Genomic DNA, 26,458 nt, shown 5'->3' with positions numbered 1-26,458 from the left:
AAATGGAAATGGTTGGAGATGCAGCAGATTTTTAAACTTAACTTGGTCCGCCATGGAAAGGTAAAGTCACCAAGTGTCTCATCACTGTTTAAACCAGTTTTAAACGCAGCTGTAATTGTCCATGGGGAAGTGAAATTAATTCCTGTTTCCACATGCTCAGTCTTTGGTGTTTTTTCAATTACACTTCCATTTGCAAAAAACTATAAACAGATACAAATGAAAGCATCAATTTTTGATGTTGAATCCTGCAGTGTCCGACAGCTGTCTTTGTTGAAGAGACCTACTCAAGACGACTGATGCTGGCAAAAGGTAAGCACACAATACAAAACTTTAACTTTAGCACCCACAGTTGTCTCTGTGGCCAGCTCCTTCCTTCATAGCACGGCACCAGAGGATGCCAGTTTTATGGTGCGATGATGCGTCTCCCATCATGTTGGCTACAGTTTGTCTTCTTAACATTCTAGTCCCCCTGACTTTGTAATCTGTAATCCAGGAGGGGAACTGCTCTTTCCTCCTCCTTAGAACGAGAGCAGAGAAACGTATTGCCAGTGTGCTTCACAGTACTCTCAGTACTTCTGCACCAATATTCTTTAACAGGGATCAGGTTTTTCTGTACTTGACTGACGACCAGCAGTGGTGCCAACCTTTGAGTTGCCCTGGACAGCATCAGCATACATTCATATGACGCGACATAAAATGATGCCGTGATAGATCACACATTGAACATCCAGGTAAGACAATATCCTCATATGGATCAGCATGGTTGGATCACAGCAGAAGCCAAGACGTCACACAGGTCTTCCACAGCAGCTCAATATTACAGCTCTGTCATTTTAAAGTCTTCTTCATAGTGTCCCCAGAGAGTCCTGGGACTCCTGCTCGTTGGCCAGTATCGTCCGCCCGTTGTCACTGTAGCTCCGGTTTGGCAGGAAGGACAATCTGGAAGAGAGAGACTTCTTAATATAAGTCACTGGCACAGAATAATGCCAAGACCATCAAAGTCACGTCTTTCATACATTTTAAATGCAATACACAGAGATACAGAATGTGTGTCAAACAGTTTTTGACATATTCACAATTTTAAAAGACTTATTGATAAAGGGTGGGGTGTTGGTTGATACATTATAATGCAGAGGCAGCTCAGGGATGCAGTACTTAGCACTTCTGCCTAAGAAAATAAAATTAGGTTTGATTGCAAGGTCTGTGACAGCAATACAATACATTTTACTGGTTTTGTTCTGTCTCGCACCACAACAAAGGACAAGGCACCGCACACTTACTAGATACACAATAACAACACAATACAAAAGATACCAGGACCTCAGAGTGCTTGGCTATCACACAGACTGGCCTGAGAATAAACAAAAAAAGAAAATAAAACCAAGATTTGATTAAAAGGTCCAGAGAAAAGGTTTGGGTCAAAGCAGACATGGTCATGCCATTGCTCTGCTGGCACAAACAAGCAGAGAAGAGGGTTTCTGTGGAATTGCCAGTGGGAATAGAGGAGAAAGAAAGCCTGGGAAATGAGAGTGACTGGGAACCACTGTCGAAATTCTTCTCAAAGTTGGTGGCAAAGTGTTCTGCAAAGAGGGAGGAGGAAACAAGGGGGAAAAAGATGACTCCCTCTGAAGGATCCAAGCAGATGATTAAGGCAAACTTGGAGAAAGGACAATTTAGTGCTTGTTTTTGCAGGGACGGTTTATTTAATCTACAAACTTTAAATATGAAAAACTCAGCAAAAATGAAAAAATATTTAGTCATTTAGCGAGTTTGTAGTATATTTTCACTGGTCTGTTTACAGCCAACAGTCTGAGCTCAAGAATACAGCTGCAAGGTCTATTTATTTATAATCCGACTACATGTTTGCTCAAGATGCTCCAGCATCTGCAGAAATACACACAAAAACATAACGACATGCCAAAACAATGCAGAAATTACATAATGAAATCATGTTACTATCATGGTGAATAGAACCACTTAAAGGGAATAACATAGCAAAAATCAATTTGGCTTTATGTACATGGAAGATTTTACAAAACCCTTAAAATCCTGAGGTTGAAATTCCTCACAAATGCAGGAACAATTTTTAACAAGGAGCCCCATTCACTCAATGTTTGTCTGTGTCTTGCTGTTGCAACCAATTTCAGTGTTCCAGTGAGAGCGTGCAGGTAATGAGTCTTTCCACCAGGGTGTCTTTGGTTAAACTGTAAATTAACAGTCACTCCAATTTACACTCCACATGCTGCAGCGGGAAGACTTTTACTCTAGAGGAGCTGCTCATCTTTCCTGCCGTGTGAAGATTGAAGCACCTCACGAGCAGTGACGGCTAGGAAATGCAAACAAGCACACGCACACGCACACTGAAGGGTGAAGTCCAGGTGGATCACTTCTGGTTAGTCCCTTTGATTGGTGAGTGTTATTAGACCATTTACTACAATGGACCCACACACACACACACACAATCCCATGCACAGGCACGTCCAGGCTGAGGCAGCAATGGGGGAAAGATAAACAGAAATGTTCTGTAACTTCTGCTCCTTTGTTTTGTGTGTTTTCTGTACTGGGAGTCTGTTTACTGTCCAAACACTGCTCTGCCTCTCTGTCCGTCCATCTGTCCGTCTGTCTCACAGTCATGGATGAGATTCCCAACATCCATCAACCATGGGAGGAATTCTTATCAGACAATACTAACCTAAAATACTAAGGAAGATACTGAGCGAAACTGGCATCTGCAATAGAAATAAACACGCAATGGTCTGAGGTCAGAGATCTCCTCAAGAATATCCAACAACAGCACTGTCCATCATATGAGTTACATTGAGAGATGAACAGGGAAATTAGGGAGAGAGGGGATATGCAGCAAAGGACCATGGGTTGGACTCAAACTCGGCCAGGTGAGCCATCAAGGCGCTACTCAATTAGACAGTGTGAAATGGAGACAGGAAAAATTCAGTGCACCCCACCCCGTGCTTCATGTTAGTGACGTCATTGTCTCACATTTGCTAGGAATTCCGGGCCCCCTTAAAGAATACTAAAGTGGACCCCTGCCTCCTGACTTTTCCACTTTTTTTTTCTTAGACTACTTATGTGTTATAATTTTTTATTTAGCCTACAGTGTTTTGATGCTATTGCAGCATTACTATGAGTATTAGTCAGGGTCTTATGCAGAATAAATCAGTCATACAAAGATTAGACTACTGGGGTTTTTTGTGGGCCCCACTGGGCACTGGGCGCCTAGAATTATCATCACCTTTCTCCCCTATACAACGGCCCTGCTATCACCTCACTCCTCTGACATTCAAATGCTTTGAGTTGATTAAACATAACCATAGAAAATGTAAATCATACTTTGAGTTTACTCAGTTGGAGATGCACTCACTTTTGACATGTTTGCACATCCAAATCACATAAACCCGGATACGTCCATGTCCTGGTTTTTTATGAACATAAGTCCGCTACAACACATCACATTGATAAACATCATTGTAAATTGGCCACAGTTAAACCAAATGCTGTTTAACATCTGTAATTGTGGGGTATGAAGAGTATGTCAATAAGCACTCTATAAACCCGGCTACTTTGTGATCTGAAAAACTCCAACAATAAAGCATTCTCATGTTAGCAGCAACAGCAGCTGCTCCTAGTTCCCTGAGGAAGATCATGAGTTTGAGAAAACAAAAGAAAAATTCCAAGGCACTCTCTTACCTTTAAAATGCCTTTATTAAATTATGGCATGGTCAACATGACAATTAAAAAACTCCGACGCGTTGACTCCCTGATGAAGGCTAGATCGCCGAAACGCGTCGGAGTTTTTTAATTGTCATGTTGACCATGCCATAATTTAATAAAGGCATTTTATAGGTAAGAGAGTGCCTTGGAATTTTTCTTTTGTTTTCTCACATCATTGATCCCTTTCCAAAGAGCACCTCTTTTTAAACAACGAGTCCACGAAGCGCTCCTTTGTTTGAAGATTTTTTGAAGATCATGAGTTTATTGAGTTTGTTTAGATTGAATTGCCATGCAGATATCCTTATCCAGATAGATCCTCGTCCAATGTGACACTTTTTTCACACTGCTCTTTATCATGTACAAAAGGAAAAGAAAAGCCCTGCCCTTTGACCCCTCTCTGATCTGACCCCATGGCCACGACGTCACTCTTGCATTCAGCATCATTAAATTAATACTTTTCTAAACATCAGTTGGATTTACTTTAATCCAGCATCTTGAGAATAATTCACATATTGAATTCACATGTTCAGCCAATGACCAAAACACTAGCATACCACTATGAGAGCAAAAATGGTGTTTATAATTCTTATCACCACAAATTCAACCACATTCAGTTGAGGTACGGGCCACTTTGCCCACTTACTGTACATATATGGTCGTGTTCATAATCAGAACAGGAACGTGTTATCCTTAAATCTTATCCATAAGGTCCAGGCAGATGTTTTGACTCCACATATCAGCTGATATACGACACTTAAATACATACAGACTAAATATATTAGTCCAAAAAATGGAACATATACAGTATCTATTCTTGGTCGTTGAGTGCAACAGTGCAGCCTCGATTTGGCAAGTCTCATCTATAGCATTAAAACATTGAAACAGCAGGTTTTTTCCCCATAAGAAACATCCCCAGAGCTTAAAAACAAAATGTGGGGGGAGGGAAGAGTTGGAACTTTCCCACAAGTTGAATCAAATCTTATAAGATCAGTTTGAAGGCACGGCAGGGCTGACACTTTGTCCAGAGAGAGACTTTAGTGGTCAGCTCCAACCAGAGCTTTCCCTCCGGTGTCTCCTCTAATCTGTCTCGCCGTCTGCTTTTTCACAGTCCCGCTAAAAACGGAGGAAAAGGTGAGAGGGATTTCTCTTTCAGCCCATGCACTGTGGTAATTTTCCATAATTGAGTGCATTTAGTGGGCAGCAAGACATTTTATGAAGTCGTGTCAGCTGTCAATTATGATTACAAAATTAAAACTTGTAGAGAACAGTGACGGCACATGGTCAGCCAGAGAGAGAGAGGGAGAAAGAGAGGAACATCTTGCAGTATTTTAGTAATTTGTCTCATGGGGAGGCTTAAATATGTGGAAAATGTTTGCTTCTATTCTGAGATAATAAGCAGCAACTGAACCTGAAGAGAACCAGTGAGCTGATACTGAAATTTTAGACTCTTTGTGTTGGATTGGGTCATGAACATCTGACATTATTTAGTTCATCCAGTTTTTGGCAACAGCCCTTCAATGTATTTACTTTTACCTCTGACACAGCACACTACTGTACAGTAGTTTTCACTGTGCCGCCTGGATTCAAATTAACTTCACACATACAAGGGAGTGGAAGAAAAACAAAGCAGCGTGCAGTTTAGTGCAACTGTATCCTAATTGATTTGCTATGCCCTTTCCCACAGCTGTATCGGTGTCAAATTACACCAACACAAACTGGACATTTCCTTCTGCTACCGAATTCGACTGGCAAATTTAAGGTGGCGTTTTACAGCTGAGCCGAAGTCATATTATTCAGTTTACTGGTCATGACGGCATCGTGTGTCTCCATGCTGCCAGATTTGATGTTTTCTGTCATTTATTTTGATCTGTGGCTGAATTCCAGAATGATAAACTGAAACAGTCAATCAAAATAGAAATAATAAAGCTACGTGCTCAGGAAAAGACTGAGAGTGAGGACGAAATTCAGACTCCTTGGTTAGAAACTTAGATTTAGTTCTTTTGGGGAAAAGGAGACATTTTCAATTTGAAAAACTTTAAATGTTACTGTATTACATTTTTAAAGCAGCTGTAACTTATCCTACAAGTTTTTGTCAATGACGTGTGAATACTTAATTTACATAATTTCATTTAAGCCACTGTAGTGGTCCTTGTTTAGGATTCACGCATAGTTCTGTTTCTAAATGCCTGTGAGGGTGAAATCTTAGCTATGATCCTATTGCAGTCATTTCATATTTCGCTCCGTTGCATTCCCTGACTCACAAAACAACTTCATGGTCCCCTAAGTGACTTGTGTGGAAACGTCAACTGATCCGTGACATGACCTCAACGGAGATCGGCACGAGATAGAAGAGAGATTTGTGTTCCTTTAATTTTACGCTATTATCTTTTTGAGGACATTCAACAATCAAATTTCACTCTTATCTCCTCACTTTCCGAACTGAAGTGGCGAGGAAAGATGTGAGAGGAAGATAAGGTGTGTTTTCCCACAAGAACGCAGAGGGACGTGGTGGCCAGACTGGCCTTAACGATACACTGACAGGAGGGTCATAGCTGTAAATGCTGACAGTGTGCAAACTTCTGTCTGGAGCTCTACACCAAATTTTTGTATGTATCTTGAGAACTTCAGTCAAGCTGATAAAGGTTAAACTAGTTTATTTGTATTTAATAATGAAGATTTTTCAATATTTGTCCATGTTTCCATGGCCACACACGGAAAGGGATCATGTACAGACTGAAGTGCTGAGCAGCTCCTGCACTTGAGGGAACTTCATGGGCTAATTAAGCTGAGTGAATTCATCAACACACCCTGAAAACTGGGCCAGTAGGCTTTAGTGTTTCTAGTTCCACATTTATGTTGGACAGGTCAAGTGGGAGTCGGAAGGATGCGGCATGGGACCTGCAGTCCAAGCACAACTTTGTGAATGATAACATTGTATATGAGTGGTTGTGATCATTTCGATCGAGTTGTTTGAATTTAGCAGCACCCTAAGCTCTTGCCATGTAAACAAAGAGATGTTTTACAAGGTATCACTCAGCCACATAGTCTGATTTGTTTTTATTTTGACTTATTAGATGTGGGCCACTTGACCTGACTAATAATACATTACAGGCAGTTTTTTTTAAATTTTCATTTACTCACTGCTATATACAAGGTCAGTTCATCTCCCCTCTTTGAAGGTTTGAGTTTCATGTTACTTCAGGACTAAACAGGGTCAGACACAACATAGTGAAACTTTGAGCAGCACAACAGGAAATCAACTTATAAATGTACACCGCACTATAATCAATCAATCAAAAGCTGTGGATAGACTGAGCTTTCACACAAAGCACAAACAAACAGTCACAGCCTGCCTCTTGGCTCCTCTCGGCCTCCTGTCTCCAGCCCCTGCTTACTGCTCCTGAGCCACGTTGATCCCCTCATCTTTCCTGGAGCTGCCATTCTCCATCCGCCCACCAGATGTCCCTGCACTTTCTTCCTGGCTCCAGTTCCACTTTGCAACTGATAATCACCTGAGCTTCTTTGTCCTCCCACACACCTGTTGAGTTTCGTCATCACCCCAGTCTCTATTTAAACCTGCCTTTGTCAATTTTACAATCTGCTGCCATCAATGAAATCCCACAAGAAGTGATTTTTAAATGGAATAATAATTCAGATTACAGTCCCTCCTGCCGAAATCTCATTAAATTGACATTTCAAAGGATGGTGACCAAGGTTTTGAACTAGATTAATTTTTCCTCTGACATCAAAATACATTCTGAGAGACCTAAGACGCTAACCTGGAGTGCCTTTGCTTCTCTGGAAATTGAAAAATACTGATCACACAGTGACAAATGTAAACACAGGTGTCCAAGTTTCGCTAAGATTACATTCACATTGCAAAAATGGCTTCAACAAAAAGTGCCTTTAAAATCAAACTGTGAGACTCACCAGCTGTGCCTCAAATGCCACACTGGTGTCCTGTGGCCCATTAATGAGCAGGAACTGGGTTTCTAGGACAGAAAATCCTCTGCATCGCATGTTTGGCCTTCTGGTGTTAAGCTGTAGGTGAATGTGCAGCCATTTTTGAAGAAGAAAATCTCATCAAGCAGTGAGCTGCAGCCAGGTTATATCTTATAATGAGCACATAATGAATTCATTACCGGCATAACCTGTCATTTTCACTAGCATCATATCAGGTGTTATTGACGTCCATGCATGAGGTCTCCTCAGCTGAATATCATTCAGCTGTACTAATCATAGCCTACTTAAATCAAAATAAAATACCAATTACAATGACACAAAAGTTGATAAAGTGGCTACACGGTTGGGAAGAGGTCGCTTTAACCATTTTTGTGGTTTTGCTGATGCTATAAACCAATATTGGAGTTCTTACAATGGATGTGACATAAATTTTCCCCATAGCACTCAGCCCCAGTGCTGTCTGTGTGTGTGTCAGCGCAGACTTCAATCATATGGCTTTAAGAAAACAAAATAAATCTTTCCATTTCTCAAAACAGAGCTTGTTTTATTAGAGACAAAGGGAAATGATTTAATCTGACAGAGTTTTGGGCCTGAACTCCCCCGTCCCACTGGCACTGAGTCACTTCCTGCTCAGAGATGGGCTACCTGGTCGTGAGATGCTCCTTCTATTTACAAGACTGTGTGCCTGTGTTTGTGTGTGTCATCAAAATGAAAGATTTTTTTTTCAAATGAAAGACTTATTTTCATATTTAAACATTTCTTTTTGTTAGAGTAAGTCTTGTTTACCCAGCAAACCTATCTTTATCTTGGCAAATTATTAGTGAATATAATACAGTGAAAATAAAAAAAAACAGCTGCATTTCTAACAAGTCTTCTGGACCAGTTTTTAGGAAACCATGTTTTAGTAATCCCATTGACAGAGGGCCAGAGGATTATGTTTTTAAATGGAAGTATTGGGTTTCAGTTTGGTTCAACAACTTAGGGCACTATTGTTAAAACCTCAGGTCCGAAAACCAAACGTGTGAAAATGCGTGAAGCTGCTAGGCTGGGAAGCTGCTAGGAGCTGCACTTTGCACTTTGGTTTGGCCTTCATGGTCTATGATGGCCACGAACTGGGCTGCAGGTTATCAATCTATATATGTGCATGAGTGCAAAGCTATTGTGTCTTTACCATGAAGTTCCTCCAGCTGAGAAGCTCAGATGTCAGCCTGTCTCAATGTTTCAGACATCCAATCGGTAGATACCCGAGTATGATGGTTGTTTTTATTTAATAAAACTCAATTAAAATAAAATAAAGCGGTCAACATGCAGTTTTATCTGGCTGTACCAGAAATGTTGGATCGAGCTCTAAGCACTGCAGAACCACTTCGTGACACCACAGACAAAAAAAGACTGCGCTATCTTTTTGTCAATCGAACACACACAATCACACTCAGACACAGAACAAACAGACTTGTCAGTCTCTATAACTTAAGAAAAACAGCAGAGTCCAGATTCAATCTTTTGGCAAAGGCTGAAACACAGCCGTTCGCAGCTAAACTCTGTCTGAAAAGCAGCAGAGGAAGAACATCAGCACAAATGGATGATGGCAGATCTGACAGGGACACAGAGGAGACACCTCGCTCTAAGCTGCCCCGTCATCTTTCATCGTCGGATCTCAGGATGCATTCACACTCCGTGCAGATAGTTTGTGTCTGATGCAATCCTGATCTACTCTGGGTTTCTACAGGTCACTGCTTCTGAAAGTGCAGTTTCAACAGGGAGAGAGAGAGTTGTGAATTGGTCACATTAACTTTCATTTTCAGTTTTGTCCCAGATTCTGACTTTTCTACACGAGGGAGACAGAGCAAAGAAAAAAATGGCATTTGGCATCCTTTGCAAAATGCCAGACACACAGCAGGTCCTCTCTTATCTGAGAGAAACATGATTAAAAGCTAATAAATCAAAAACATTTACAGAGACTGGAGACTGTGATTTGGCCTTAAACACAGAAACATTACAGGTTTCAAACCTTTATGTCTGAATTTAGAAACTGAATCTGTGAATGCCAGCAATAGCAGCTACAGATTTTAATACATACTATTTATTGAGTTTGCCATTATTTTGAAACTCCGGTAGAAAAACATGTCTATGTTAAAATAAAAAGACTGTTGGGATGATGATTTTGTTACAACAATTAACTCTTTACATTTCAGATGTCATATTAGTGTCAGTTTTCATTTTTCCTTCCAACGTATGGGCATTCTTCCCTAAAGACAGAACTAAAGGCTGTCAGATGTTATATTGTCTCATCTGTCAAGTACATTAGAGTGAAATCTGTATGTGGCCCAGTTGAAGACGAATCTGTGGGTTCAGAAAAACTGTTCATTATATTCTCCTGCTCGCTCGCTGTTGCTAAGGAAACACACATGAGCAAAACAATAATTTGCACAAACTTTTTAAATGCCTGGTTCATTTAAAGGCTGGAGGCACAGAGAAAACTGCAGAACGTCAGTTATGAGGAAGAAGGAAGTAAATATACAAATTAAGGAAAACCAAACACAAAAAAACAAAACAAAAAAAACCCCTGAACATTAGCTGGACAGTGTATGGACCCTCATCTGAGGTGGGGTAATGAAGGAAGTATGACACATGCTAATCAGATCTGCGAAGTAACCCAGTTTAGCCTCGTCCTCTGTTTATCTCACCTTATATAGGTCACTGTCAGCTTTGCGGCACAACATTCATCACGATTAAATCAAAGTTAACACTTAATATGGCAGGTCATCTCAACAATAACAGATATAGCCTACAGTATGGTTCATTTGAAGACATGTAATAACTTCCTACAGAAGCCAACCTATGGAATTATTTGAAATTTTAAATGGTTAAGACTTTTTTATACAGTCTATGGTTAAGACTTGAAGCAGACATCAACATTATTGCTTAAATATGCGGTAAATGAATTATAGCCAAGATTTGGGTATGATGAGAAAACACATTTAAATAACATCACTTATTGCATTATGGACTCTTACACCAACTTTTCATTGACTTGTACATTCATTACCTCACCACCTGTATTGGTCCCAACTGGTTTTCATAGACAGCTACACAGATAGGGATTCAGAACTAACTTTTTCTTGCTTTAAGCTAAATGCTACCATCAGCATGCCAATAAGGCAAATGTTTTGATGGTGATTCATCCTGACTGAACCAAATTACATAACAATTCATCCAATAACTTTGAGTCATGGACTGACAGAGCAGCCTCCTCAAAGTAAATGGAGCCACATGAAGATGTGCATAGATGCATAGAGGTCCAGGTCCACCCTTCAGCCAATCAATATCCGAGGTACGGACACTGAGGTGGTCCAAAAACAAATGTTTTTGCTTTTGGTACCAAATCTGCCTCTGCCCCTGCTCAGTTATGGTGTGCATTAGCGACTTCACTGCTGAAATGTCTTTGTAGCAGAACTCAAACACTTAATTGACATGTTAATAATTTCAAAAAATCTATATTTGGTCTAGGGGGTCTTTAAATATTTTTCCTGATGTCTTTATTTCCGGAAATTAATTTTTCGGCCATGCATGTACCTTTGATTGAGTTTCTATCATTCTAAGAACATGTCTTCCTGTACTATCTACCTAACTGTACAGTATACATACAAACTGTAAAACATAAGACAACAGGCTACCAGACATCCTCCCCACACACACACACACACACACACACACACACACACACACACACACACACACACACACACACACACACACACACACACACACACACACACACACACACACACACACACACACACACACACACACACACACACACACACAGCGAGAGAGAGAGTTTCTAGTCCATCAATCAACGACGGGCAGAAAAGTCATATTTAATGTTTGGCATGCAGGAAGAAGCTACTGACGCTTTAACTGAGGACACAATGTCTGAACTGTTTCCTAGAAAACACTTTAACTGAATTGAAGTGAATTAAATCTTTATTGCTCCTTTGGGGGAATTTGCTCTGTAAATGGAGTTTAAAGTAAGAACACATGATCAGCACAATGAAAACAAATGAACAAACAAATCCAATGAATGCCTGACTCTCTCATCCGCAAATTTAATATCGGCTGTACATGCCTTTATGTCGGATTTTAAATCAGGCCATTCAATCATCTATTGTCCATTGTTCATTCTCTCTTTCGAGCAAGCTGAGAAATAAAAAGTATGTGATTGACCTGGAGCTCAAGGCAAGACAATTTTATTTGTATAGCCCGTTTTTACAAACAGTTAGTCTCAAAGGGCTTTACATGGCATCATAACAACATCCTCTGTCCTTAGACCCTCACATCGACTGAGGAAAAACTCCATAGAAAACCCTTTTAACAGGGAAAAATCGGAGAAACCTCAGGGTGAGCAACAGAGGAGGGATCCCTCACCCAGGACGGACAGACGTGCAATAGAGAGACTTCTGGTGACTACACTACAGTAACTCAATTGTACTATTAAAGTTGCACATGTACTCTAGGGTGACAGCATGGATCTATTATAATACACCCATGGGTGACATATGGAGTGAGTAATAAAAAGAAAAAAGAAGATGAGGGTTTATGAGCAGCAGATGATCGATACTAACATCTGACTGTCAGCAGGCACTCATGCTCAAGTGAAGCAGAAATAAAAGGAATTCCTGTCAGTTTCCATTGTCAACTCTGTCAAGTAAATAAACTGCTCACCACTCGTTTTTTTTCTCGCAAACGCAGCCAAATACAACAGAGACCCACATTTCCAGAATCATTTGGACAGTCTACAGGTGTGATCTTATACTGTTGGTGACATGAGCTGGAAAAGACGTCCAGTAAACGAGCTTCAGCAAATTCACAATGGAGATTGAGTGTGCTCGCACAGTGATGGGAAACGGTGATAGTGTGAGTGCTTTGAAGCCCCATCAGAGACCTGGCAGGAGATCTGATGTGAAGGTCCATCATGGGGTTTCAACGCTGAAATGAAGTTAAGGCTTATTTTCCTGCTCATTGTTGTTTTTTAGTGGTATCTCTGTCGGGCCGACAGTCATCTGAGGTCCTGCAGAAGAATTAGATCAGGGATCTCTGGAAACCGTGAAATCAAGACTGTGAAATCAAATATAAGTAATAAGCCTGTGCTGTTGCATTTGTCTGATGGGTGCTTCGTCGCTCCACAATGTGACTGACTGATGTGACTGACTTTTATGTGTGTGTGTGTGTGTGTGTGTGTGTGTGTGTGTGTGTCTGTCTCTGTGTGTGTAATAACACTAACAATGGCTGCATCTGGCATATTGAAAACAATAGAGGAGCGATCATTTTCATCCATCAGTTGTATTAATTAAAGCAGAAGTAAGCGGAATGTTTGTGTTAATATAAGTCTTAGTTATATCTTCCGACAGCAATCACTTACATAGAGTGTTTGGTCCGAAACACGGGTCTGTCAGTCACTCTGCTCTGCTGTACTTTCCTTGTATCCTACAACCTTTATCCAATGAGGAGAGAGAACGGCATAAAGGGGCGGTCCTCTCTGTGTGTGCAGCCAAGGGATGCGCGTGAATGTGGTGACGTAGGGACGAGGGCGGGGACTGCTAACTCCATCAGCTGACAAGAAGTTAGCCAAAACGACCGGATCGCTTACTTCTGCTTTAAACATCATTGCTTTTCCTGCTTAATATGTTTTCCATAAAAAAGGCAGTGCACTCCACCCTTTACTGACTTGTTTGACTATATTTGTTTGCACATCAAGGAGTTTTTCTTTTTCTTTTTTGATATGATATTCACTGATAGAGAGTGAGATAATATCACAATTTTAGTTCTAAAACAGATCCAGCTCTTACAGAGCCTGGTCTGTTTCACCCAGAGTGGCCACAGTCATATTTAAAGAAAATAAACAAAACAAGGCCTTTGTGTCTCTCAGAGAATAGACCACCCTTAATTGAATTTCAAAGAGCTGATTTACCCAGGTGGGTCCATTCTGTGGTCCAATTTGTCACCAAGGCAACTGTATTTCTATCACAGAGTAGAGTGAAGCAATGGGCGGATGGAGAGAGTGAGAGAGAGATGAGTTTTATTTAGAGTCACAGATGAGTTTAGGAAATCAAAAGTCGGAAAGTGAGGCGGATGAGGCACACCAGCAGCTAATGTCACCAAGTAGAACAGGAAGCAATGAGGACAAGAGTGACATTCAGAGCATTCATTATAATTTAGATGTGACAGTTTCTCATCTTTTATTTTCCAATTCCCCTTCCTTGCTCTAGCTGTTAATATGATAATCAACATTATTTCTGTTTCTTAAGAAAGGCAGAGACACCCTAGTGAGCCAGTGATCAATAGAGACGCACAACATTTTCTCACTTGGCAACAAAGGGGAAAAAAAGGGAGCTAGAAAAAAAGAAAGACGGCAAGTAGCAAGTAGCAGGCTATGAAGGGAGAGAAAATAGAGGTGATTATAGGCACAAGACAAACACTCCACACCACTGTTCAAGAAAAAAAAATTATAGAAACAAAAGATAAAAATCTTCTGTGGAAAAAAAAGACAGAGGGAGAGAACAGAGAGGAGCAGCTGGAGAAGTGTAGGTTTCAATCAAACAATAATAAATCATACAGGTCTCATGTAAATCACAGAATAGAGTGTTTACACTGCTCCAGCCTGTCTGTCTAAACTAAGTGTCTGTGGTCGATGAAACATACTCTCTTCCACCAGTGACCTGATTCTCATTCATACATTTACACGGATGCAGGACATGTTACAGCCTGAGTGACCATGTGATTGCCCTCTGGCATCTTGTGACAATCAGGATCAAACTCTCTGGATGATGACAGGTCATAATACTGTTCACCCTCGTCACAGATGGGCAGATAACACAAATGAGATGTGTTATTTTAATGACTAAGTATTAAAATATTAAAAGGGGACATATGGAAATATCACTTTTTGATGGCTCTTTAACATACATTTGGGTGTTTGGCTTGCCTTCCGGCCCCTAAATGTGCATGTGAATTCTTGAGTTATGGCCAAAAACGTGTTTTGTGAACTCACGATGACCACCAGCTAATTTTAAACTTTGATCGCCAAAACAGAATCAGTTCAGTGAGCGTTTGTGCCAAATTCCAATAAATCCCCTCATGTCATTATTGGGATTTCACATTCATGCCAAAAACATGTCTAGTAAGGTCACGCTGACCTTTGACCTGTAAGCATTATCATTCATCCTTGGGTCCAAGGGATCGTTTGTGCCAAATTTGAAGAATTTCCCTCAAGACGACATGAGATATTGAATTCACTAGACGGGGGCATAATAAATTGCCTTTAGTCACGCCTGTCACTGGCAGTGAGGAATAAAAAATGTAATTGTCCAAATCAAAGCAGCTGAGGACAACAAACTCCAGTTTTAGATCACAGTAAGGGTAAAGCTTCAAAACACCTTGATCCTACATTTCCTGTAATACAACTTGGTAGCACTGTCTTATTGGACACTCCCTACCTCCAATCTCTGCACCTTAAGTTTATAATTCATTTTTTCAACATCTATTATTTCTCCAAGCCAAAACTGAAACAACCCTGATGATATCATTATGATATAATCACTTAGACATTATACATCTGTTTTAATTGGCTGAGCAGTGCTCCCCTTGACTTGTGGAGAGGCCCCTTTAATTCAGCCCAAAAAAACAAAGTTTACTGGGTCACTGGTTTTATCACTTTAATACTTCAGTAGCACTGTTCATTTATCATTATCTCATTTTGAATCCTTATGCACTGACCTAATTCCCCTACATGGAGCTGAGACTTCCATCTTATCTCAACAATCAAAACCGAAACAGTGGGATGGAAAAGGAGAAGAGATGCATGCATCCATCGAACTCGGCAGCACCCGCTAAAACCGAAGAGACACCTACCACCGCAGACATTGCAAGTTCTGCTGGTGTCGGATCATTCGGCAGCTGTGCTTTGACTTGGCATTGATGACAGATAGTTGAACCGAATCACCACCACTTTGATTGTACACACATGATAACAGTGGCCGCTGCTCGGCTGTATTTAACAGGACTTGTGATCTCAGTGCCGAGCTGAAGGTGAACTCAGGACAGGTCACAGTGAGTCTGATTAACTGCTACAGGAACAGGAGTTGTAGCTTGTTATTTTTCTCACCAGACACCTAACTCTGGAGGATAACAAGTTTCAATATGAGCACTTTGGCTAAGAAAGAAAGAAAGAAAGAAAGAAAGAAAGAAAGAAAGAACGAAAAATAATGAATAGTTTTCTTATACAGATTTTTGCTTATTTGTAATCACTCTTGCATACCTTATTTTTGAATTCAAGCTCACACATTCAGCACACATTACTGAGGTGCTGGTGTCATATGCCAGAAAGATGTAAAGATGACAAAGATTACAGATAGTTGTTTGTATTAAAGCAGAAGCGGAATTTTTGTGTTAATATAAGTCTTAAATAGTTATATCTTCCGACGACAATCACTTACATAGAGTGTTTGGTCTGAAACACGGGTCTGTCAGTCACTCTGCTCTGCTGTGAGCCGAGGAGAAAACTTTCCTTGTATCCTACAAGCTTTATCCAATGAGGAGAGAGAACGGCATGAAGGGCTGTGTGTGCAGCCAAGGGATGCACGTGAATGTGGTGACGTAGGGACAAGGACCAATAGATCCATGACGAGGGCGGGGGCTGCTAACTCCATCGGCTGACAAGAAGTTATGGTGCGTTCAAGGCAACCCGTAACTCGTGTTTTTTCGACCTGTGAAGTCGTACCAGTTCGATCTGGTACGAGTTCATGGGTCGGAAGTTACGAGTGGTCGTTATAGTGCACTTTCACAACAGGTCGGAAAAACACGAGTTACGGGTTGCCTGGAACGCTACAAAGTCGTAAGTCGTGACTTGAAGCCGTAACTTACGGTTTCAAAAGCATGCCTGGAACGCAGCATTAGCCAAAACGACCAGATCGCTTACTTCTGCTTTAACTCAGTATTATCTTAAAGGACAACAGTTTATCTTGTTTACCTGTGATGTTTCACACTGGGTAAAGGTAATGGAAAAGAAAAACTTAACATTAATTCACTTATTTGCTGAGTATCAGATGAGAGGATGAATGTCTCAGGTCTCTTTGCCAAATATGAAGCTAAGCAGTCATTATACCATTATACCCAAACCAAGCCCAAATGTCCACAATCCTGAACCATGATTCTGAATGATGGACTGGTGAGGTCTGACTAATTTAATCGACTCAAGATTAATAATAAACTTGATATTACAAACCATCAACACACATTAATCACTTTGGTGGCTGCTGCTTGTGGTGCTGTTTGATTGTATTGCTGTTTGTTGTATTGACTGGAGTTTCTATTATTTTGTCCACTCCACTGATAAATATATTAGGGGACCTCAAAATTGCACCTCTGCTCTTTGCAGATGGCGTCCTTGTACTTGTTAGCTGTTATACAGATAAATATTATACAAATGCATTGGTATTGGCTCGGTACTGTGAATGCAACAGGGTCAGATTAAAGTTGCCATCATCACTACGTTTTTTTTCCTAATGCAATTGTGGCAACTATAACACCTGTTAATTAAGTCATTGGGTGTACATAGTTCACAAACAGGTTGGTCAATTGGTCAATGCAGCTATATGGTCTACTAGAGTACCAACAGTAAACAAAGACTAAAATGCTGTAAAACAGCACCGACACAAGGACATGAGGGACGGTATGACTGTATTTACTCAACAGCTTCAACCTGTTTTAGATCTAGTCTTTAGTGTCTTCTTTCTCTACCACTGGGCACAACACAAGGTCTTTGTTATTACTTTAATCACAAACAAGTGTCTACTATCCACTATGTATACGTGTGTGTGTGTGTGTGCGCGTGTGTTAGGACCACTCAGAAAAATGGCCTCAATGTAAAAGTCAATAATATGAACTTAAATATTCATATATTATTGGCCTACCGAGGAAGAGCAGCTTTGTATCCATTTTCATTTTATGGGACCATTCTAGTAATGTTTTTATGTTTGTATTTGCTAATTCATTCAAATATTGTATACTTCTCACACTTACACACAAAAGCCAAAAAAAGAAAGAAAGAGAGAAGCTGCTTCTCTTTGTAACTTAAAACAACACACATTCACATAGAGAAACACCCACACAAACACATACACCATCCGCCCACAGACAGTGCCTTGCCTAAATGCCTAGAGCTGTCTGACGAAATCACTCGACGGGATTCCTCCAGTAATTTTGGTTTCCAGTCTCCTGTCGGATGTAATCTGATTGTGTGAGTCTGTTTTCTGTCTGACAGATTTTTAGAGAGGATACCAGACACTGTTTGACCTCCTATTTCCTACACAGACAGACCATTCACACGTTACAAACTAAACCGATTGCAGGAAAGATACTGGACTGATACAGGCGCTCCAAAATACACATGCACATGCATTTATACATCACCACTGAGCAATTGTTGGTCACATAGGACCACAATGATGCACATTAGCACAAACAGTGTGAATGAAGTGCAAATGTGTGTGCTTTTGCACATACAATACATGAATGTGTGCAGTATATGAGCACAATCCAATTACATGGTATCAGAGTTTCACTCGCGAGCCTTAGCTTACACTTTCTATGTATTATTTTGTCGGCTGTTTGTATATCTGTGTGTGTGTGTGTGTGTGTGTGTGTGTGTGTGTGTGTGTGTGTGTGTGTGTGTGTGTGTGTGTGTGTGTGTGTGTGTGTGTGTGTGTGTGTGTGTGTGTGTGTGTGTACTGTATGTGAGTGCCTTTGTTTCTCTCGGGCAGTGAAGTATTTGTGTTAAAGTTAAACAGTGCAGACACAAGCAGGTCACCTCCTCCATCATCCTCCCCACTCAAAGGAGCTGAGAGCACAAACACAGACGTCAACTAAATCACCACCATTAACGTCAACAGATGCTCTGCTGTAACAAAAATCTGAAAAAGATTGTTGGACTCTTACGTGATGTTATACATTATCATTAAATATGACACTGTCTTTTCTCAGCATTTCAGATGAAGAACTACTCATTAGTGGAAATAGTGATAGGTTCACTTTTTACAGCAACACCAATTAAGGGAGGGAGGGAGGGATAATGCTGGGAAAAACACAGGATAATGGAATTTGAACTGAGATCAGATTTTTTACCATGAAAATGTGCAAATGTTAGCTTGCTTTCTGTGAGGCAACAGTGCTAACCACTAACCATAATCATCCCCCCTCTCAGGATACATTAGGTTGATTTATTTGATTTATTTAAAGAGGAACTATGCAGGATTTGGAGCTTAGCTATGCTACATTTCTTACCTTAATTAAACAGTTTTGGAGTAATTGTGATGGTTTGAAATGACTCAACTTGTTACGAGTGAGAATGGAGGCTCTCTGCCTTCCACATGCGTGTTACTTATTGCATCTCTTGGCTGAAAAACAAACTTTGCAAGCTCGGGGTGTCCCAGCTCTCATCTCTGCGCACCGCGACACAAACGTGCCCTGTAACCCGTAATCTCTTGTTTATGACGGATTAAAGTACACAAATATGTGAGTGAGTCATACTTTTAAATTTAAATATGTGGGTTTCATTTTAGTTCAACAACAGCAACTGACTGCTGGGGTCACGGCCTTAAAGCCTCAGGGTTTTGTGAGCCAAGGTTACATGTCACTGAGGTTGCTAGGCAGCAGGAGCTTTGTGACGCAGCTGTAATAGATGCAGCTGATTTCCTGTGTGGACCAGACGGACCCATTTCAGTTTAGCCTTAGTGGTCCACGATGGGTGTGAAGCCCCAGACCTTTGTAGACCACAGGCAGCAGTGGATGTGGCCCCTGAACTGGGTCATAGCTTCTATCTGTTGATGTATTTCTTCACCCAGCTACAACTGCCTCTAATTTCTGTCCTGAAAGCAATCTACAGAATAATAAAAACAAACAAACATATGGCATGTATAGCAAAACCTGAACTTCAGTCTGAATTTTACCCTTAAAACATATCTTACATCATATTTCCTTAGAGGAGTTGAAATACAAAATGTGTACATGACTCATGAGCAAACCTCATATCCATAAAATGAATTCACTTGGCACCAATGTTCCACTTGCAGAGCAGCACAGCCGCTTGGAGAATTGACATTTATCTAAAGAAGCTGCAGTATGTTCACATTTAATATTTACACATTAGACTATGAGACATGGCCTGTATCAGGCATCTTTCAATTCAAATGAGAAAATGGTTGCCACCAATCTGCACCAATCACCAATCTGCAATATGATGATCTATAAGATGGATGTAAGGACGACTGAAACTAAATCAGCAAAATTGTTTTCAGTATTTTAAATGTATTGAAAAGGCAGTAATTTAATCTGATGTGATCTATGCAGCCCTTCAGTAATGTATCCAGCATGTCATGTTGTATTGATTCGTGAACGCAATGAGGCTTTGAAAATTCTAAATTAGCTGAGCCAGGCATCGACAGAGCAGCTCCACAGCTCTGTTTGACGTTTTGTTAAAATGACGAAGAAGCTGAGGAGGATCAAATCTACAATTTTCGGCTTAGATTTACAATGAAGTGCATCAGAGAAAATCTAAATACGAAGAAAACAGATAGAAATCGTTCTTAGGAAGGTGCCATGCATCCATTTCTCTCTGCAAGCAGAGATACAGTAAATGAGTGTTGTTTCCTGTCTGAGGCCTTGATTTCTTCTTTGATAGACACTTAACCAAGAAAACAGCGAAACAGAACAAACATCCACACTCTCCCACATCTGTTTAGCTACTCACACTCAGGGCCGTTGCTAGGAATTCTGGGGCCCCTGAAAGAATACTAAAGTGGGCCCCTGACTTTTCCACTTTTTTTCGTAGACTACTATGTATTATCATTTTTTATTTAACCTACTTTGTTTTGATGCTAATGCAGCATTACTATGAGTATTATTCAGGGTCTTATGCAGAATAATTTAGTCATACAAAGATTAGACTACTGGGTTTTTTTGTGGGCTGGGCCCCTAGTATTATCATCACCTTTCTCCCCTATACAACGGCCCTGCTCACACTAACATGCATTTTAATTTGCTTCCCATCAGATATGAAAAAAATCTCACAGTCTCATACTGCAAACTACTGTTTCTACTGGCCGACTATGCAAACTCAAAGGGTTGGCTTTACCTGTGAGTGTCCCAAACCCAACTGGGATATGAACCAGGAAAAAAAGAATCATCAGGCTCACTCATATTCAAAGAAAGTGGTGTAAATGTGGTTGTAACTGAACTGTGTGTTTACCTCAGTGCCATAGACGTCCCGTTCGCTGATGCTGCAGAGCACGGCCTGGGGGTTTGTCTATAGGAGTAGCTGCCCTGCCGTGCGTACCGCTCGTCCCCACAGCAGAGGATCACCAGAAACGCCCTCCGAAACGCTCGGTTCAGAAAGGCATACAGGAAGGGGTTCAACCCCGAGTTAATGTACCCAAGCCACAGCCAGGCTGTCCACAGCTGCCAGGGCACTGAGTAGTGAATGAATGGGTCCACCACATTGGTGATGAAGAACGGCGCCCAGCACAGGCAGAAACAACCCATTATAATGGCCAGCGTCTTTGCCGCCTTCGTCTCAACACGCATGCGGCTGTTCGCTATAGGAGCCTGCTCTGAGGAGGAGGAACCCATTGCTGTCCTAAGATGGTAATGCTCTGAAGGCTCTGAAGAAGTGGAGGACCTCACAGTGATGACCGGAACCGTCCCGCTTACGGGAGCGGAACCAGCGCGCTGCAGCGTCTCAATCTGTCGTACATGGGTCATGGCTGTGACGTAGATACGCTGGTAGGCAAGGACCATGAGGGCCAACGGGACGTAGAAAGCCACGGCAGAACAGATGAGGGCGTAGGGCCGGTTGACCAGAAACACACAGCTTGTGTCGTTGGAGCCTGTCAGAGCTCGCCTCTCCTCAATCTGGAACAGACAAGTGACACAGTGAGAAAAATAACAACAAACACTGTGCAACTTACAGTATGTCTTTTGACCAAGCAAGGTATGAAGTAAATACACAAATTAGACAGATGAGGTCTTAATTAAACATTAAAATTCTCAGTACAAGTCAGATATAATTGAATTTCATCAAAGTTAAACACTTTTGGAAATACCCGTTCTTTCCCAGAGTCAGAGTTGCTAAGTTGGGAGCTCAAATCAGGAGGAAATAATTAGCTTAGCATAAAGAAGGAGAAACAACTAGCCTTGCAGTACCTGTTCAAAAATAGGCTTCCCCCACTTTCTGCTTGTGTATGGATTAAACAAACAAACAAACAAAAATGTTAATTAGAAAAGCACAGGCATATTTTGTGAGTTTGGGGAGGCTGAAGCTCAGGTAGGTTAAAGAAAGAAGTAGTAGCCACCTGGTCAACAACCAGTATTTAATAGAAAATCTGACTAAGTTCAAGTAAATTTATGATCTTGCATGGTACAGAACTACCTCAAGATAAAGCGCTGTTATTATTTATTTTTTTGCTCATTCCCTTGAGTAGTAGCTGGGCCTACTGGGTACTGGTGAACCACCGTCTGAGCTCTACATGGTCATAAATTTGTGTAATGGGGCAGTAAAATCCATCATCTAAAAGCATCTAAAGGCTATCTTTCACAAATTACTCAGCTGAAGTATTTCTGGTTTCAAGGCTAAGAGAGAGCAGAGACTCCTGAGTTTCAAATCCCCATGCCGCCACAACTATGTTCAGTTAAACCAAGTAGATATACTGTACCACAGTTTTGTCACAATTATGTAATCACTTCTTGTAGCTCTGTGACAGCTGGAATGAGAAGTTTCAGTTGAACTATTCATTTTTGGGGCAGAGCAGATGTGTATTGGAAGTTTAAAATAAAAAATTGAAAGAAAAATAAGCCAAAACAAACAAACATTACTCCTAATGCACAAAATAACAAACCAAAACCTGACCTAAAGTGCCGGCGTAGGTCATTTCATGCCCTTTGCAATTTTGTCTGTGACATCTCACTTGAAGCCGGCTATTTAGAAGAAAAGATTGTTGTTTGGATGCTGCCCGACTGAAGGACAGAGAGAAATAGCCATGTATTTCATTAAGTGTGGCTGAATAAATTCATCCATCCCAGTCTGCCTCTGGGAGTCCTGCAGCTCATTTCAAGGCAGCTCTGAAATAATCTCACGCCAAAACATATCCAAACCAGCAGAAAAATGCTTGCTGAAGTGCTGTCTTTGCTCTCAGCAAGAGAGCCTCCACGGGGACTGGAATTGTTTTGTGATTACTGCATTACCGTGTCATTGTTCGAGGGATTGGAAACGTTATTAGAAACAGACAATATTAGGTTGGAAAGGTTTCTCCTGCATTTGCCCTTGCAGAAAATACATCTTTCTCAGGTATCTCAGGGAGGTATATGAACTCTTCACTTTCTTATACGTTTTTCAGCCCATTACTGTGTCTTAGCGGCCGAAGACTCACTATTTCCTCAATGCCAATGGCGTTCCAGCTTTGCATGATGGGTAAAAAGGAGATGAATGTGGGGATGATCCAGCAGCCACTGAGCATCACTGCCACCCTCAACGGCGTCATCTTGTTTCTGTAGACCAGAGGCTGGCAGCAGATAGCGTAGTACCTGGAATAATACACACAAAAACATACAAAATGCACACCACGCTTTTTATTTTATCTATATATATTTTTAATATTTTTTAATATTTTTTTATTTCTCATCAGTGTTTCTCATTGTTGGCAACGGATTGTATTTTCCTTGACAGTGTTTTAGGCCTCTGAAAGGAGGTTAAGCTATCAAAGTCCAAAATGAGGTTCAAATCCATGTCATAATTTCTCTTCTTCATTCGGACACACACACACACACAAACCTGTCTAGTGCAATGCAGCAGAGGTGCAGGATGGATGCTGTCGTTAACAGGACGTCCAGAGACGTTCGGACAAGGCAGAAGATCTCGCCGTACCGCCACTGGCCAGTAGTCAATTCAATCGCAGCAAAGGGCATTACAACCAGCGCAACCAGCAAGTCAGCGAACGCCAGAGATACAATGAAGTAGTTGGTCTTCTTCTTCCTGAGACGAGTGGAGAGGAGAGAAGAGGAGGGGGAAATCAGAAACAAGAAATAATCCATTAAAATGAAACAGAAACAGTTTGTGATGTACTGCATATTTTATGGTACAATCATGTTTCACATATAACGAGCTGGCATCTCCAAGCTTTATTGCTGCTGCTCAATCTGCCAACTCTTAATATGAATTTGCAGAAATATGAAGCAACATGTGTCCAGTTTTAGGGAAAAACACTTTGCAATTTAAAATCAAGGATCTTTACAAATCAATTTGCATTTGCATAAGAAATATGTTTTTACTTGGGTTTTTTAATATGATTTCAAAAACAGGTTTCATTTAAACACATTACATTTAACTAATTAACTAATTAATTAATTAATTATTGTTTCATGTGTTGTTTTTTAACATTAGTTGTCAGAATGCTTTGCAGGAACAAAACAGCAATGCCCTGACTTGGTCCCTTGTTAACCACTTTCCAAAGTATACCACAACTTTTAGATCAGTTTCTCTCTTTCTTACAGGCAGGTTTTGACCAACCTGTCATTTGCTTAAGATCAGTACTTCAACAAGTATTTGTCTTTTGTCAAAGATGGTAGGGAAGAAATGTGAGGCTGGGTTTGTTTTGCACAGATTCTGATTTCATCTGGAGTTTAAGATCACAGTCTCACCGCAGATGTCTGTCCTTGCAGAGTGCCACCATCACCAGCAGGTTACCAAACACTGTCATGATAATAATGATGGAGAGGAAGATGGTGAGAGCTATCGTCTCCAGTGAGCTCAGGAATTCTTGGTGCTGCTGCTGTTGTTCCTGCTCTTGTTGTCCTGTGTTTATTGTGACATCCAACAAACTGCAATACAAAAAGAGAGCACAGCACTGTCAGCATTTGGAACTCCTACTATATTGGTATTATTATCATACAAAATTAAATCAGCTTTTTCCACAAACAAAAAGAGCACATAAGAATGACCTGTCACCTTACGGTTAAAGTTTATGACAAGAGAATATTGGTGGTTAAAATAAATCAGTGCTGACTGTTGGTGGGGGACACAAGTTGCAGGCTACATCATCATAACCCAGTCCGTCCCTTTAATCCACTTTCTCTTATGAGTTAGAGGATTTATACTTTTGATTCAAAGAAGGGCAAGGCAGCAGGAGCTAGCCTGGCTTCTACTAAAATTACATGTTATCATCTTTGCACTGTTTGTGTATAACATTAAACTAGTGAGATGCAGCATGATTATAAATTAGCTTTAGAAGTGTTGGTAGGCTCTGTCTTGAGAGAACCAGGTTAGTTGATTCCCATGTCTTTTACACTGCATGATAAAAGACACTGCACTGCACCTGTACTGTATCCTCTCATCTCCTTCTCACAGAAATTAAACAATCACGTTTCTTAAAATTCTTTCTTTTCACTAGGTTGTTCACCACAACCTCCTAAAATGAAATGATTTAAAATGTTGGCAATTTGCCGTTTATTGGTAGTTGATATAGTATTGATCTGCAGGAAATAAATGAAATGGAAGAACAAATACAATTGAATCGGTGATATTGTGATTATGTAGTGTTCAGCTTCTTTAGTTAAGTAGAGAGTCACACTTTGTTAGGGGTAAGCAGGCATAAATCACAAGCATTTTTGTATTTGAGGTTGAAATAAGAAAAAGATTTGACTGTGTAGAGGACAATTAATACTGCAATTAATCAGGTTTTATATTTACATTTTTTAAAATAATTTGACAGAAATGCATAAAGTTAATTTGGAGAGATTAGGGGGGGTTTCTTTAATACTTAAATGTGTGACTTACTGTTGAGGTGATGCTGTGGCCATCACTGGTCATCTACATTGAGATCAGCAGAGGAGAGTCCTCATCACCCCATGCTCTAGCCCTGTCAACACACACACACACACACAATGTAAAGACTTGTTTGCATTCTCCTGAAAATATGGGTCAGCTTGTGCATATAAACCGCTCCAATTCCTTCTTGTTTGTCTGTCCAGAGTCAAAAATGTGATATAAATAAGTAGCTGGATCGCAGCTTGAAAGCGTGTGATATTTATAGGGCAAATAGGCTGCAGCAGGAAGCAGCTGCGTCTGCCAGATTCCATCAGCATGTTAGTTTGTCTGTGTAATGCAATAATAATATATGTTTTAGTAGGTGCCACGAGAGAAATTCTCCTTCCTTGTTTCCCTGTCAAGAGAGATCAAAGGTCAGATATCAGCTCGTGAACAACACCTCTGGGGCTGGTGGAGATTCAGCAGATACCAGTTCTCCTTACTGAAGGTCACACTGGTTGACCCGGCAGCCCATATTTAACCTGGTAATTACGTGAAAGGTATTGAATTTACCAACAACAGCCTGAGGTAACGAGATGACAATTAGTATCAAACAGAGGAGGAAGGTTAAAGCATTCGCTGGAGGTCAATGTTTTATCTTCTCCTTTTCTGCCAAGTTCTGATTCAGATCAGTATACAGCTGCTTTTTGTTATTGTTGGCTATTTTTAGCTCTCTGATTAAGTTCAGTGGCCTCTGTGCTGTTATTTTACACTACAATGCACTTTTTGTAATGACCATGTACACAAAAATATACAGGACAAAGGCTCTACCACCCCTTTAGCAGCGCAGCAAGGTTGAAACTGGACACAGCCAATTAGCAGTAAACAAAAGAGATAGGGCTGATATCTTTCTTT

At 40.6% G+C, this 26,458-nt stretch overlaps 1 protein-coding gene across 1 annotated transcript; it reads right to left on the bottom strand.

The window, feature by feature from the left end:
- Nucleotides 1-845: 845 nt before the first annotated feature.
- LOC310994553 (5-hydroxytryptamine receptor 4) lies at nt 846-25,654 on the bottom strand (the record flags this gene model as incomplete). Its single annotated transcript, XM_083983286.1, has 6 exons — nt 25,574-25,654; nt 24,439-24,618; nt 23,573-23,773; nt 23,172-23,325; nt 20,996-21,657; nt 846-939 (listed from the first exon to the last, which is right to left on the bottom strand). Exons 1-6 carry the CDS (start codon nt 25,594-25,596, stop codon nt 846-848), a joined length of 1,314 nt encoding a protein of 437 aa, XP_083839412.1. The 5' UTR covers nt 25,597-25,654.
- Between the last annotated feature and the right edge of the window lie 804 nt (nt 25,655-26,458).

The sequence above is a fragment of the Trachurus trachurus genome (assembly GCF_905171665.1).
Source record: "Trachurus trachurus genome assembly, chromosome: 12".
Classification (NCBI taxonomy): Eukaryota; Metazoa; Chordata; class Actinopteri; order Carangiformes; family Carangidae; genus Trachurus; species Trachurus trachurus.
This window is presented reverse-complemented; position numbering and strand designations above follow the sequence as displayed.